Source organism: Clytia hemisphaerica, unplaced genomic scaffold (assembly GCF_902728285.1).
Source record: "Clytia hemisphaerica strain Z4C2 unplaced genomic scaffold, Clytia hemisphaerica genome assembly, whole genome shotgun sequence".
NCBI classification, from domain to species: domain Eukaryota; kingdom Metazoa; phylum Cnidaria; class Hydrozoa; order Leptothecata; family Clytiidae; genus Clytia; species Clytia hemisphaerica.
In genome coordinates this window covers 454476-469153 of record NW_027103274.1, presented here as the reverse complement: position 1 = coordinate 469153, position 14678 = coordinate 454476, and the positions used below count along the sequence as shown (strand labels likewise).

The window sequence follows — 14678 nt, the reverse complement described above, 5'->3', positions numbered from 1 at the left end:
CATTCGGATAGTCCTGACTCAATAGTAGTCAAAATTGTGTGGTTTTCTAGAATTTGTCTCGATCTCTCGCCTTTTAGGTCGATAAAAACACCAAAAAACTGCTGAGTCAGCAAAAATTCTTGATAATTCACGATATTCAAATTAAAATATCTGCTGATCTAGTCATTAAAATTAAGGTATAATCTCAAAAAATGTAGTAAATAGCCGAACGTGCGAACCACACTGGGCTCAAATAAACTCGTCCCCAGGCCCCGAAAATCAAATTTTTGAAAAATGAGCATACAAACACACCCAAGGAACAAGTGTGCCAAATTTCAGCAAAATCCATCCATTTTCGACGTCTCCAGGCTGCCCAAAAGTTTTAGCCTCGTTTTGGCGAAAAACTCGTCCCCAGGCCCCAAAAATGAAAGTTTTCAGAAGATGAAATAAACACCCCCAGATATTCACCCAAGGATCGAGCGTGCAAAATTTCAGCCAAATCCGACCATTTTTGAAGTCTCCAGGCTACCCCAAAGATTTAGGACATACTACATTGTCAGATTGTAGCTCAACTGAAGTTAAAAACAGGGGGTACTTTTTTCCTGAGGAGGGTACGAATTTCCTAGGAAATAAATACCCCTAGGAGTACCTATCTCCTGGGAAATTTGTACTGGGGAGTACTTATTTCCCGGAAATAAGTACTGGGGAGTGGTGTTGGAGTGCAATTTATATTTGAATATTTCCCAGTTGACATAAAATTGTCGGGTACTTTTCCCATCGGGGACGAATCTTTGGCCAGTGAGATGTATCGAAGGATTAATAACACTTCATTGAAAGCAAGACGCATGTAACCATTTCTTAAAAATCTAAGAAGAAAGTAAATAAGTTCAAAATTCATCTATGCACAATAATAATACACACAAGTAATAAATAACAATTCTATGTACATGTTTTTTTATAAGAACAAACTATATAAGAACATAAGGCTTCGATGACTAAAATGTTAAGAACAAGTTAAGAACATATTAAGGTTTTGCGGATTCGAAAACACCCGATTTCTTAGGAAAATCGATAAAAATGGTCACAAAATGGTGAAAATAAGAACATGTTAAGAACATTTTTAAGCTTAAAACTGAAAAAGTTAAGAACATCCGAAGGCTTCAAAAATTGTTGATGTTCTTATAAAAAAGACGTGTAAAATAACTAATAAGAAATATTTCTAATAAAAAGTACCATTCCTAATTCCTTTGATATCAAATTTGTAACCAAATGCTTCAAAGTCGTCTTTAAATTTTTCATAAACCTTCTTCAAGATATCATCTGATAGTCTATTTATATATTCCGGAGCAATGTCCACTGCCCCCTGTTTGTAAGTGTCTTTAGAACTTCTTGGAAATTTATGACGATCATACCATCCTATCAGCTTCAAAATAATATCCGAATCGTCGTATAATGTAGACATGTCTGCTATAAAATCATATTTTACATTACAAATGTGACATAGTCCTATCATGCCTCCAAAATGTTCGTCAATTTTTCTCATTGGTGTTTTAATTATATAGTTGATGTATTCGTGGAACGTGACACCTTTGCCTGCTCGGTATTCTGCCTCTGTCAGATTTTTCCGTGACAAACGTAGCATTTGGCTTCCAAAAGTCTTTTGAAAATACGGCGTGAATGGTTTTTCGATCTTGTTCCTATACCCTGATACTAGTCTTTCTAATGGGTGTCGAACAATAATGAAATTGAAATATTGCATGGTTTTTAGGTTAGCTTCATATTGGTTCAATTTCATATGATATTGATACTTTAGTTCGTGGACGGCATCTTTGCTCATTTTCATGCTTTGTGTATCATTGTAACGCCCATAGAATACCTGAATAAAAAGTATAAGGTTGACATAAAAAATGTGTACTCATCAGGGAGTTTTTTCGATCAGTTGAGCATTCCCAGCTGGAGTCTGTTAAATGACGCGCCTTACGCGCCCACACGTCTTCCATTTATTGATGCGCCCACGCGCCTGAATTTCGACGCGCCCTCTTACGCGCCATATTATCAACGCGCCCTAAATTTTTGACGTGCCTTACAGTATTACTACCTTAAATTTTTGTAAATTTTGACGTGATTTTTATTGCCCCCCCCCCCCGGCACGTGAAAGGCGAATGTTCTGCAAAAAATTATTCAGATAAAAAGACGACAACAACGGCGGTTCATTTCATTTTTTCTGATTTCTAATCCAAATTTTTTTTCTTTATCATTTATCATATTTATCAAAAACACTTCGTAAAAATTTATTTATAGACTCAATGACACATGGTTTTATCAATATTTCATTTTCTGGTTGAATTCTCAGTGTGTTATTTTCTTGCGAGTTCATACTTAATTGATTATGCCTTATTATTTTCCAAATTTTAGCTAAATTGTACTTATAAGCGTTATGCTTATAAATAAATAAGAGTGTAACGGTAGGGCTTACTCACAGATATCTAAGCCCGAAGGGCTAGATAGGCAACTTTAAGCTTTCTCCAGCAAAAAAAAGTGAAGCAAAAATTTGACTTTTTAAATTTCGTGCCGATGGATAGGATCTAGCATTTTAATTGTTTTCGGAGCGTGAGATCAAAAAACGTAGGCGGCAAACGCTATTTCACATCTCTCAAACCGGTGAAATTGCATATTTTAGTCACGTGACTTTGGTAGGAAATCCTTCCAAACCTAGGCTTCACTTCACTCAAATCTAGCCCTTCGGGCTTTACAGATATCTGTGGGCTTACTCAGGCTAAAAGTAGCATTCCTTATTATCATAAATTCAGGGCTATCGGGGCATTTATAGCGATAGTTAATGCTAGTTTAAAAATGTAATCGATTGTGGTGTACTTGGGATTATAGTATCGTCTTACAATTGATTAATTCACGGACCAAATGTCAGACTTTTTTCACGTGAATTTACTCTCAGGTGCCTAATAAAAATGGGTTGATCAGATCTTGGACGGAATTTTTTTCAATTATTTAACATATTCGAGCAAAGTGCAATGCTCTGTGTAGGGTAATCTTCAAATTTTGTTAGAATTTTATTTAGCTAATGAATTTTTGTTGGAGTTGTTTTCAAACCGTACGATGAGGTCATCAGTTGAAGATGTCAGTCAACGAGGATATTTTTGCCCGGGGTATGTCTGCCTAGCTTTCGGGTTAGCCTGTAGAAAAGTGCCGTAGCGCGAACGAAGGCTTCAAAAATTCGTCCGTCGTCCTGAGTTATCTACTGATACTTAACCTCAGGGCGCGTCGGTAATAAGGCAAGTAAGTAAGGCGCGTCAAAAAATTAGGGCACATTGATAATAAGGCGCGTAAGAAGGTGCGTCAAAACTTAAAGGCGCGTCGAAATTCAGGCGCGTAGGGCGCGTAAGGTGCGTCATTTAACAGACTCTCCCAGCTGGCACACAACGTTGTTTCGACGTTTATCTAATGTTCAGAACGTCCATATAACGTTAGATGAACGTTAAAACAACGTTGTGTGACAGTTGGGTTGCAACCTACTTTCTAAATGTGTTTTCAGGAAAGCAGTTAGCGTTAGAAGCAAGCCAAAGTTTAGATTAGCCTGCAGTAACGTAGACAGGAGGGGCACAAAATCTGTGTAGGAGAGCAGATTTTTATGACACTCCAACTATCTTTTTACATACAGTGTCATCAAAATCTGCTCTGCTACACAAATTATGTGCCCCTCCTGTCTACGCTACTGCCCTCGTCGAGTTTTGTTTTTAAGAAGTAACTGTCGTTGGAAGTGATTTTGGAGCCTATAAAAACTGAAATTGTTCAGAAAAAATGAAAGTGTAAAGGCTTGGGGGGCAGGAGAAATTTTTTTCGCGTTGGTGCAACGCAACATGCTCCATCCCACCAACACAAAAAAAAGTGTGTGTCCCATGGTTTTTTTTGTTTCATGGGACAAAAAGTGAGGGAAATACCCAAAAGACGCGCTGATTTTGTCCCTGGGACAACGGAGCAAAATTGATTCGAATAAATTTTGCTCCATTGTCCCAGGGACAAAAGTGAGAGACGCACAAATGTTATTAAAAAAGTTGCCAATTTCACTTTTATTGGTAGAAAGATGAATGGGGTGGAGACACGAGAAAGCGTTTCAGGTTGGTGGGATGGAGCATGTTCCATTGTACCAACGCGAAAAAAAACTTCTCGTGTCCCCGAGCCTTAAAGAAAGTACTTTAATGGGATAAACTTTCGCGGGGATTAAATTTCCGGAGTTCGCGGATGTCATCCGCGAAAATCCGCGAAATTAAATCCCAATGGAATTTTGGAAGGGCCCCATCCGCGAAATATTTCTAATCAAAACTCAAAATATGTCAAATAAATACTTTTTGAATGGTAACTTGCATCAAAAAAGCGCAAATAATGTGTATTTCAACAACCAATATGCATGATTTGACAGTATAAAGATACAAAATCGTGAAAATATTGCCACCTAATAGTGGCAACCGCGAAATTAAGTCCCCGAGAAATTTTTGAATTTCGCGGATAGGCCCAACCGCGAAATTTTATCCCATTAAAGTACCTGAAAGAGTTTCTTCCACGTTGTACATGCAACCTTTGGTATTGAACAATAAGAAACCCTCGCTTTATCGCTGTATATCCAATTGTGTGCGAACTTTGGTTGAGGTAATGTCTTCAAATTCTTTTTAGCACAAAACTCTCTCAGTCTTTGCTGTCTTTCGTATTGAGTTTTCATCCAACTTTTAGGCTTCTTCTTGGGTTCTATACTCTAAAAAAGAAAATGAAAAAGAATATCGAATAAAGCATTATAATGCAGTCGAACGCCGGCTACACAGGAAAAATCAAGAGAGAAATTTATCACTTTTAGCAGAAATCTGACTACTTCTTTCGGGACGCATTGTACTATTTAATTGCCATGGGCCCCGTCAACTGTTTTGAGGGTGTAAAAAGTGAAACATTTTCGTCGTCGCCTAATCATGGGCGACATTTTTTTCCAAAACATTGCCCCCCCCACTCAAGATGGCTCGCCGGGGCCCATGATTGCAACTGACGGATGTAAGGGGTAAAATTTGTGACGGAGAGACACATTCTTTATAAATAAGGAATTAAAACACTCCTCCATAAATTTTGAGCCCCTTCCCCCAATATCTGCTACTGCCTCACGCCATGAATATTCACCTGGTTTATTGATGATGTGTTGGCAGTTTGGTAGTTCGGTAGTTTAACAATTAGTGTTCGTTCTACTGAAAAAAATAGAGATGAATAATTAATTTCGTTTATCCCCACATAACTCTAGAATACACTCGCTTTTTTATAAGCAGACGGGGAAATCGGGTCGAGGCTCAATTTAGCAAATTCTCAGCCTTAATTTATGCTTATTTATATAATTAGATTTCGATATGTTGATTTTCTTTGAGTTCATGAGAATTTCCAATTTTTAAACTGGAACATTGATTCGGCTCGCAAAGAAAGAAAGCTTTCTTTGTAATTTGTCTCTGCAGACAAAAATCTCTGGTCTAAGAAAGCTCAAACAGCTTTAAAAGTAACCTTAAAAAGGTCAGCGTTTTAGAAAGCTACACGAATTTTTTTGAATTTCAGATTACTTAGCATTTTGCTTAATTTTACCTAATTTGAGCCTAATTATTCTTATAAACCTTATGCTTATAAAAAAGAGTGCAACTCGCAGATCAATGAAGTCACGTATTTAAAGGAAGTTAATTGTCAATTGCTTGGTGCGATGGTGTTTGGCATTAATCCCCCCGGGGGTAAATAGTTAGTTACCGAAAATGTGTGTAAAAGCCGTATAACCTAATTATAGTCACCCTAGAAGGGTCCAATAATCACAAAAAACGAAAGTTTTCCTCTCAGTTTTGAACAAATTTGAAAGAAATGTCAATTTTTTTCCCCCGATTTTCAGGATCGACCAGAAGGCTCCTCTTTCGATAGCTGTCTACCCAAGCTGGGGGAGGGCGCCAATCTTTTCTCCCTGGATTACTTCACTTACCCTTGATCCTTCTCTTAATTGCTGAGCATCAAGCAGAGAGGCATCAAGTACTATTTTGGGCATCTTTGGTATGACCTGGCTGGGGGTTGAACTCACAACCTTGCGCACCGTAGCCGGAAACTCTACCTCTGCACTACGGTCACTGATGAAATAAATGAAATGAAATGAAATAACTACCTCTTTGTTGCGGTATTGTGGATAAAGGTTTCTCACTGACGAAATAAGGCACAATAAAAAATCCTGAGCCAACCATTAGTAAGATCACAAGACTAGAAAGAAAGGAAATAAAAATGCAATTTAATTGGAGAGGGTTTGAAAACCATTTTTTATACAGAGTGTCCCTAATTAAAGTATCGAGTCGAAACACAACTATGAGTAGAAAGTTTTATGTGCGTGTTCACAAAATTGCAAATTTTTTCAGTTATAGTGACCACTACCCTGAGTAGTCTTGTCTTGGCTTATCTTGCCAAAAGAAATCTTCTACATGATTCCCAAATGTATAACAGTAATTACTACTATTAATTATGGTTATGTTACTTCAAGGGAATCGGAATAATAGGCAGATCTTTATGTTATGATTCTCTATCACTGATTCTTTTTAAAAAGCATTGATGACATTTTTAAGTTGTGTTTTCAACGACGGGAATAAAAATATCAACTTTGAACTTCATCCAAGATCTTGGATGGTCGCCATGGTTACTTTTCTTTGCGTTGACTGCGCGCTGAATAGAATCTGGATTGGTCGGCACAGGTCAATATATGATTTTGGCCTGTGCTTTTCACGGTAAGTGACTTTCTATGGAACTGGAATTTAAACTGTGACGACGAACAGTTAGAATTTACCGCGCTTGTCTCAATCACATTTTCATCGAAAGAATCGAAGATTCAATACACCTTATCGACCGTAGCCGCCAATTGCTGCGCGGGCATTTTTTTACGTTTTAACACCCTAAAAGCGTCCCATTAGATCGACTTTAGGGGGATAATTAGATAATAAAATAGCACGGGCCTGACCGCGTGATCATGGTCGAAAGGTGTATTAGACCACGTTCACACGTAATGGTTCTGTTTCGCTCCGAAACGAAATAAATTCATTCTATTGGTTAAAGTCGAGTTTTACGTCACTTCTAACCAATAGAATTGCTCCATTTTGTTTCGGAGCAGAACAGAACCGTTACGTGCGAACATAGTTTTACATTATATCATTTTCTATTTCCAGTTATTTAAAACTCTTCTGAGCCTTCAGATGTTCTTAACTTTAACTATACTGTTCTATAACAATGTTCTTAAAATGTTCTTAGTTAGCTCGGGGTCACTTATAGCTTTTTGATAGACTGGACAACTGGATGGCGCTGATAATTGGCGTGGTGTAGTTTGGCAGACTCCGCTTTTTGGCTTTGCTTGAGGTGGTAGCAAACCCATGCCACCAGATCCAGTCCCTTTTTGGAAAAAAACAAAACAGAAAACTATGACCAATAGACCGATTTTTCTTTAATTTTTGGAGGTATTTGCATGTTTTATTATATTTTCATAAACTTTGATGGGGTTTTAGAATATGTTTTATAGTTTTATAGCTGTTTCTTATAATTTTTGAAAACGAAAGTGAAAAAATTCAAGATGGCGATGTCTTTTCGGACTCTAAAACACCTGCGAATTACAAAAGTATTTACAGAACATTTTTAGGCTTAAAACTTAAAAACTTAATAATATCCAGAAGCTTCGGATAATTTTGAATAATCAAAATAAAAACGTATATTTTTGCGCGCGCTAGTTCTAACGGGTTTCGGCGGACAATAACATTTTTGCAACCAGTTTAAAAAAGCTTACCTCTTTCTTGTTAAGAGAACAGTGGTTTCATGTGCTACTGAAATCATTTTTAAATTCCATTTATTCTGGAAAGAAAACAAAGACATAAAGAGTTAGTTCATCTAATGTTTCCAGCTCACCCAAGTCTTTAAAAAAAATCTAAAAACGAAGATAAAGATCTTGTAGAAACTTTAATCTTTGATCTTAGGAGGTCATCACTGTAAAGAAATTTCATTAAAATATTTATTTAATATAAAGTTATGCTACAAAGTTGATAAGTGATTGACCCCAAAAAACAGCAGAAAACAGCAGAAAACAGCTTTTTTAGACGTCAATCAGCTTATAACTTTGTTTGATATCTTTTGACTGAATTATTATTTTTGAGAATTTTTTTCACAGTGGTGACGTTCGATAGTCAAGGATTCATTTCAGCGAAAATGATAGTTATAGCACTTTTCTAAATGATCTTCATTTTTAGAATTTTTTTAAAGATTTTTCTATTTCAAATTGTTCCACTCACTAATATCTTTCCAATGATACCAAATTTATAAAGATTGAAGAATTTCTTCAAAAGTTATAGGTAAATGAAAAAAGAGTGCACACTTATCGTGAATAGACTTTAGAATCGTACACTTACAGTGCAACAAAAAGTCGGTGAAAATCTACAGTGCATTTTTCTCAAATTTTCAATTCTTTTGGAACAAACATAATTAGAATTTTCGGGCAAAAATTTGTAATTTTTCTGGCTTTGTTGAAATTTCCACCCTAACAGTGCATTTATCAAAAAGTCCACCCTGACAGTGGAATTGCATAAACATATTCTTAGCCGCACATACCTACCGTGAAAAGTACAGGTCGAAATCATATATCGACGCTGTGCCGACCAATCCAGATTCTATTCAGCGCGCAATCAACGAAGAGAAAAGTAACCATGACGACCATCCAAGATCTTGGATGAAGTTCAAAGTTGATATTTTTATTCCCATCGTTGAAAACACAACTGAAAAATATCATCATCAATATTTTTTTAAAAGAGTCAGTGATAGAGAATCGTAACATAAAGTCTGTCTATTATTTCCGATTCAATTAAAGTGACATTTCCATAATTAAAAGTTTAGTAATTACTGTTATACATTAGGGGATCATGTAAAAGATTTCTTTCGAAAGAAACTCATTTCAATTACACTTGGAGGTGTTCCGTCGAAATTTTAATCAAATTCCGCCACTCCGTCCGAAAAAGAGCCGATTCCGCTCCTCCGCAAACCATGATCTATAATCAACTTTTTTTTGGAGTATTCTTATTATGAAACGTATTTACTTCTCTCATTTTCGATCTTCAAGGGACAAAGACTCTCCTTCGAATAAGAGAAAAATATGCAACATAGAGAGCATTTCACAGTACTTTCTAGCTGAGGGAACCAATGTTTTAGTTCGAATTACAGAAAGAATCTAATTAAAGAGGTTCGAGTTAGAGAGAGTTGAATGCAATCTACAAGATATGCAAAAGAAACTTGATAATAAACAACGTCATTCCCATCGAGTTTAAAGCCCCGAAGGGACTAGAGTAGAAACTTTTGGATGGGAAATGAAGCTACTTAATTTCCCATCTAGAACGCCCGCGCGTGGTTTTCACACAAACGCCGGACTGAAAGTAAAATCTATCGCTAGATTTCAAATACTACAGTCCTCAAAAACAAAGGAGCCTCTAGATACAATCCGTCGTCATGATTACGGCGCGTTCTAGGCGCGTTCTAGGCGCGTTCTAGATGGGAAATAAGTGGCTTCGCTAGGAAAGGTTAGAGATTCTACTCTAGCCTTTCGGGCTTGAAACTGAATGGTCATTCCCTTATTAATAACATTTAAAACAAAGGATAATTTGTAATTAAATTAACAAAGACACTTGGTTGAGGAATGTTTTTTCAGAAAGTTAATATAATGTTTTCAGGGACATGTAGAAATTTCTTAAAAATACAAAGAGAAGCTATCAAAGTTCCAGAATTTCTATGGCACTAATACATCTTTTCGACTGTAGCCGCCAATTGCCGCGCGGACATTTTTTTGTCCGTTTTACCCCCCCCCTAAAACTTTCCCAGTCTTTTTGTCGCACCTATGTACAATAAAAAAAGGTGCAATAAAGGATTGGATCGAGTTTAGGAGGGGAATAATTAAATAAAAAAGTGGCACGCGCCTGACCGCGCGGCTATGGTCGAAAAGGTGTATTGCTCTGCAAGTAGAGACCATACTTTTTTTTGGCCACCCTGTATTCCCCAAAAACAATAAAACACCATCTTAACAATTTTATGACAAAGCTCAAACTTAAAAACTTGTGAGTAAATACAATAAATATCATTAATCACCCTTTCAAACTACAACCTTCAACCATTATCCGTGGTGTATGTAATTAGATCACATTTTAATTAATTACCTCCTACCCGAGATGATTGATCCTAATTGTGATCTCATGCTTATCAGAATTCATCCTTAACAGATACCGGAGATTCCATAGGGCGCATTTACACAGGAAGGCTTCCTTAATTAAATTGTCATCATAGAACTTTTCATGTTTTACAATACAAAGTGTATACGTAACAAAGAGTCCAGCGCATTGCATTGTCACTTTTAATCGATCTTCCTTAATTAAGAGTCGTGAGCTCTATTGTCTTAAAGGGTGGGTAGGAGCAACCTTTAAAACAAAAGATTTTATTAAGGAAGCATAAACAAAAGATGCATGCAATGAATAAAAGGTTTTGCGATTTCAAACACGGATGACTGGAGAAAAAATCTCGAAACAGTACGAAGCATTTTTGGCTGCGTTTAGACCAACTGGCATTTGTAATTTGGCATTTTCTCATGAGGGATTCGATTTTGATAGCTTTTCCATTGTATTTTCTGTCATGGCATTTAAGGAATCGTCTTTTTAGAGTCATTACTGAAAAGGTGATTCCCTTATTTTAGGCGTTATACCCTAATTCTACTACTTTGACCCCCTAAATTGCTTGAAATTGACTAATTTATTCAAAATAAATGCACATTGTTGATCAAAATTGCTAAAATTAATTCGAAACTTCGCCATATTTGAAAGAAGATAGCACATTTCGGGGATTTCTCTTTCAACATTTAATTGACAGAGGTCTAGTCTATGGATAATTTTGTGACCGTTCGAAATGATTGGACTTGCATCAGTATAAAAGATGATTATCACTTACACATAGAATGAGCTTGGGACTAAGTCCTTTTATATTGTTTGGGGAAAATGTATAGCGAAAATTCAGAAAAATTTGTGATCTAAAAGGAGAAGGTTTGGATCGACTGTCAAATAGAAAATTTCATATTTTTCCAAAAATCGATTCCCTGAAAGTGGTGAAAATGAACACAAAGTCGACCTTTTTGGGTACAATTTTCAAAATTTAGTGAATTTGTAACCCTGTTAGACTTTGAAAAGGTGACCCTGACCAGCAATAACTTCAAACCTCTGTTTATTTTTAAGTGATCCCCATCCGGCCCCATGCATCCCCAAGACCGAGTGCAACTTTTGTCTTAATGAAATTAGTCTGAAAGCTTTGATTACAAATAATTCAAATTTAAAATTTCATGATGCATTTACACCTACTTATGTTTATTTTTTTAAATCATTGATCTGTCGACGTGTCAACACTGTTATAGCCCTAGACTGTTGCTTTATAAAAACATATCACTTCCATATGCTACCTTGAGGTCACGAATGCCTAGTAACCTATCACACTGGCCAATAGACCTACTCAAAGGTTCAAGTGGGGATATCTATTGAATAGTAATTCATTGAGACAAGAATATGTCCAACTGCGAAACAAAAATAACTGATTACGAAAGACACTAAAGTAGTATAAAAATGATGGAAATCTTCAGTTCAAAATCATCTTCAACTACCCAGCTGGCACACAACGTTGTTTCAACGTCCATCTAACGTTATATGGACGTTGTGAATGTTAGGAAAACGTTGAAACAACGTTGTGTGCCAGCTGGGTACAGTTCTATTTACAACAACAGCACCAATACAAAGAAGTTTGGTTTAAAAAAGGTAAATTGATATTATAAATCTACTGTACACCCCTTTCTCACAGACCCGGTAGGATTTTATCAGCCAGTGGGGGTAAAAATAACGGACCATAACGCAACGATCTTTCTCTCATTCTAGTAAATGTAAATGGTGCCTTAAAAAAATCGAACGATATTCGTCGAACGTTCGAATCATTTTTATTCGAATCGTTTGTCGAAATCATCAAAAGTAAACTAGAGCAAAAAATCTACAAAGATGGCTTGTTGTTGGCTCTTGGCTAGTTTTGATTTGTTTTCTTGACAAATTCGACAAATTTTATTACCTCCGTACTAGTACCTCTTTATCATTGAATATCCACTTGGTGGCAATCTCTATTAACCCGACCTCGACCTCGACCCTGACCCTTGAAAAAGGCCGACCTTCGACCCTTGGAAAAAAGTCGACCCTCGACCAAAATACAGTAAAAAGCCGACCCTGCGTAAAAAACAGTTTTTTGTAGTGTTTTAAAATGAGATTAACATATCGACATATCCTAATACTAAAAATTGTACAGACGACAAGCAGGGGGTGGGAAACTTTTTATAAGAATATGTCAACGCCTCGTCGTCGTCCCCCCCCCCCCCCCCCCCCGGGTCACTATCATCTGCTTTTTGATGTTTTACTGTGATTGGAAGATAATATATCTCTCGTGCGTCAACGTAAAACGTAAGTTAAGCCTAAAATGGATACGAGAGGCTGATTATACATGTTGGTCAATAAATATCATGCCAGGGTCAGGCTTGTGAAGAATGGATCTCGTCCTCCCCCCCCCACCGACGACTATTCTTAAGGTATTCTTTAAGTGTTCTAATAATCAGTTTATGGAATATTCATCCAAAAAAAATTTTATAAAAGTCGCTAAAGCATTTTTTTACCCAGGGTCGGCTTTTTATTGTATTTTGGTAGAGGGTCGGCTTTTTTCCAAGGGTCGAGGGTCGGCCTTTTTTAAGGGCCAGGGTCGAGGTCGAGGTCGAGGTCGGGTTAATAGAGATTGGCCACTTGGTTTTGGAAGGTAAGTTTAGTTCACTTGAAAGAGCACTCCTCCCGTCCGCCCGAGCTTAGTTGTCACGTGACTAAGGGAAATTCCCCTTTTTGGGAGTTATTTCATACTTTTAGAGCGCCCCAAGGCAAAAACACTCAACTTTGGATTGAGATCCATAAAATATCAATCACTTTTAATTTGGAACCAACTATTATTACATACAAAGACTGATCTTAGACCATTATCTGAATATACGATCAAAAAGAAGGTTAGAGACTTCCTTCGCGTCTAATCTTCTCGCATACCTTGAAAATGAAAGTTCATCTCTACAAAACCTTGAAATTCACATACAATGACAATTAATATTTTTCAGGTTTTTCAATAGTTGATGTCATATTTTTTTGTATGCATTGTTATTATTTTTTCCTTTTTTTATTGTTTATTTATGGTTAGGTATATAAACATTGTTTTTATTCTGATTGTTATAGTTTAAATAGTTTTAATAACCCTTAAGATACCTCCCATAATGATATTCAACATGACCAGCTCACGCGACCAGGTGTTCATTCCATTTGATTAGACGGTACGTCTATTGGATGGACTCCTGGCCTGCATTCCTCCCCTAATTTATACAAACTTAAAATATGTAAATTTTTAATGATATGCAGGCGAATAAATTACTTTGAATTGAATTGAATTGAAAAAGAGAACATTTTTAAAAAGCTTACCAGTCATCAGAAAATGGTTGGATTGACTTCAAATAACAAACGGATGCAAGTTCACATGTCAAGAAAAACATTCCAAAAAAGAAAATTCAGAATATGAGCTTAGTTGTCACGTGACTAAGGGAAATTCCCCTTTTTGGGAGTTATTTCAGTTTAGGGACCTTTTTTGAAAAGCTCATAAAAACTCAAGGAAGAAAAGTATCGACTTCAAATAACAAACGGATGCAAGTTCACATATCTGGAAAAATATTCCAAAAAAGAAAATTCAGAATATGAGCTTAGTTGTCACGTGACTATGGGAAATCCCCCTTTTTGGGAGTTATTTCAGTTTAGGGACCTTTTTTGAAAAGCTTATAAAAACTCAAGGAAGAAAGGTATCGACTTCAAATAACAAACCGATGCAAGTTCACAAATCTGGGAAAATATTCCAAAAATAATTATTCAGAATATGAGCTTAGTTGTCACGTGACTATGGGAAATTCCCCTTTTTGGGAGTTATTTCAGTTTAGGGACGTTTTTTGAAAAGCTTATAAAAACTCAAGGAAGAAAGGTATTGACTTCAAATAACAAACGGATGCAAGTTCACATATCTGGAAAAATAATCCAAAAATAATTATTCAGAATATGAGCTTAGTTGTCACGTGACTATGGGAAATTCATCTTTTCAAGAGTTCAATTATTTTAGGGACCTTTCTTAAAAATGATTTGATTGACTTCAAATAACAAACGGATGCAAGTTCACATGCTAAGGAACAAACTCAAAAAAAAATAATTCAGAATATGAGCTCAGTTGTCACGTGACTATAGGAAATTCCCCTATTCGGGATTCAAATCATGTCAAGGACCTTTCTTCAAAAGCTTGCCAGTCGTCAGTAAATGGTTGAATTGACTTCAAATAAAAAACGGATGCAAGTTCACATGTCAAGGAAGATATTCCAAAAAAAAATCAAAATATGAGCTTAGTTGTCACGTGACTATGGGAAATTCTGGGAGTTATCTCATTTAAGGGACCTTTTTTGAAAAGCTCATAAAAACTCAAGGAAGGTATTACTTACTTCAAATAACAAACTGATGCAATTTCACATATCTCGGAAAAGATTCCAAAAATAA

The 14678-nt window shown here is 36.3% G+C and overlaps 1 protein-coding gene across 5 annotated transcripts; it reads right to left on the bottom strand.

Moving 5' to 3' along the window:
• Positions 1 to 1055: 1055 nt before the first annotated feature.
• Positions 1056 to 13691, bottom strand: LOC136802262 (carbohydrate sulfotransferase 11-like). 5 transcript variants are annotated; one of them, XM_067059008.1, is made up of 6 exons: positions 8627 to 8778; positions 7808 to 7872; positions 6158 to 6249; positions 5155 to 5219; positions 4538 to 4744; positions 1058 to 1855 (listed from the first exon to the last, which is right to left on the bottom strand). In XM_067059008.1, the coding sequence occupies exons 2-6, from the start codon at positions 7852 to 7854 to the stop codon at positions 1199 to 1201; spliced, it is 1068 nt and encodes a 355-aa protein (XP_066915109.1). In that variant the 5' UTR covers positions 7855 to 7872; positions 8627 to 8778; the 3' UTR covers positions 1058 to 1198. The 5 variants fall into 5 exon arrangements, with proteins under 5 accessions (XP_066915101.1, XP_066915094.1, XP_066915087.1 ...); XM_067059000.1 differs by lacking the exon at positions 8627 to 8778 and having other exon boundaries at positions 1056 to 1855; positions 4571 to 4744; positions 7808 to 7996; XM_067058993.1 differs by lacking the exons at positions 7808 to 7872; positions 8627 to 8778 and adding an exon at positions 13572 to 13691 and having other exon boundaries at positions 1057 to 1855.
• Between the last annotated feature and the right edge of the window lie 987 nt (positions 13692 to 14678).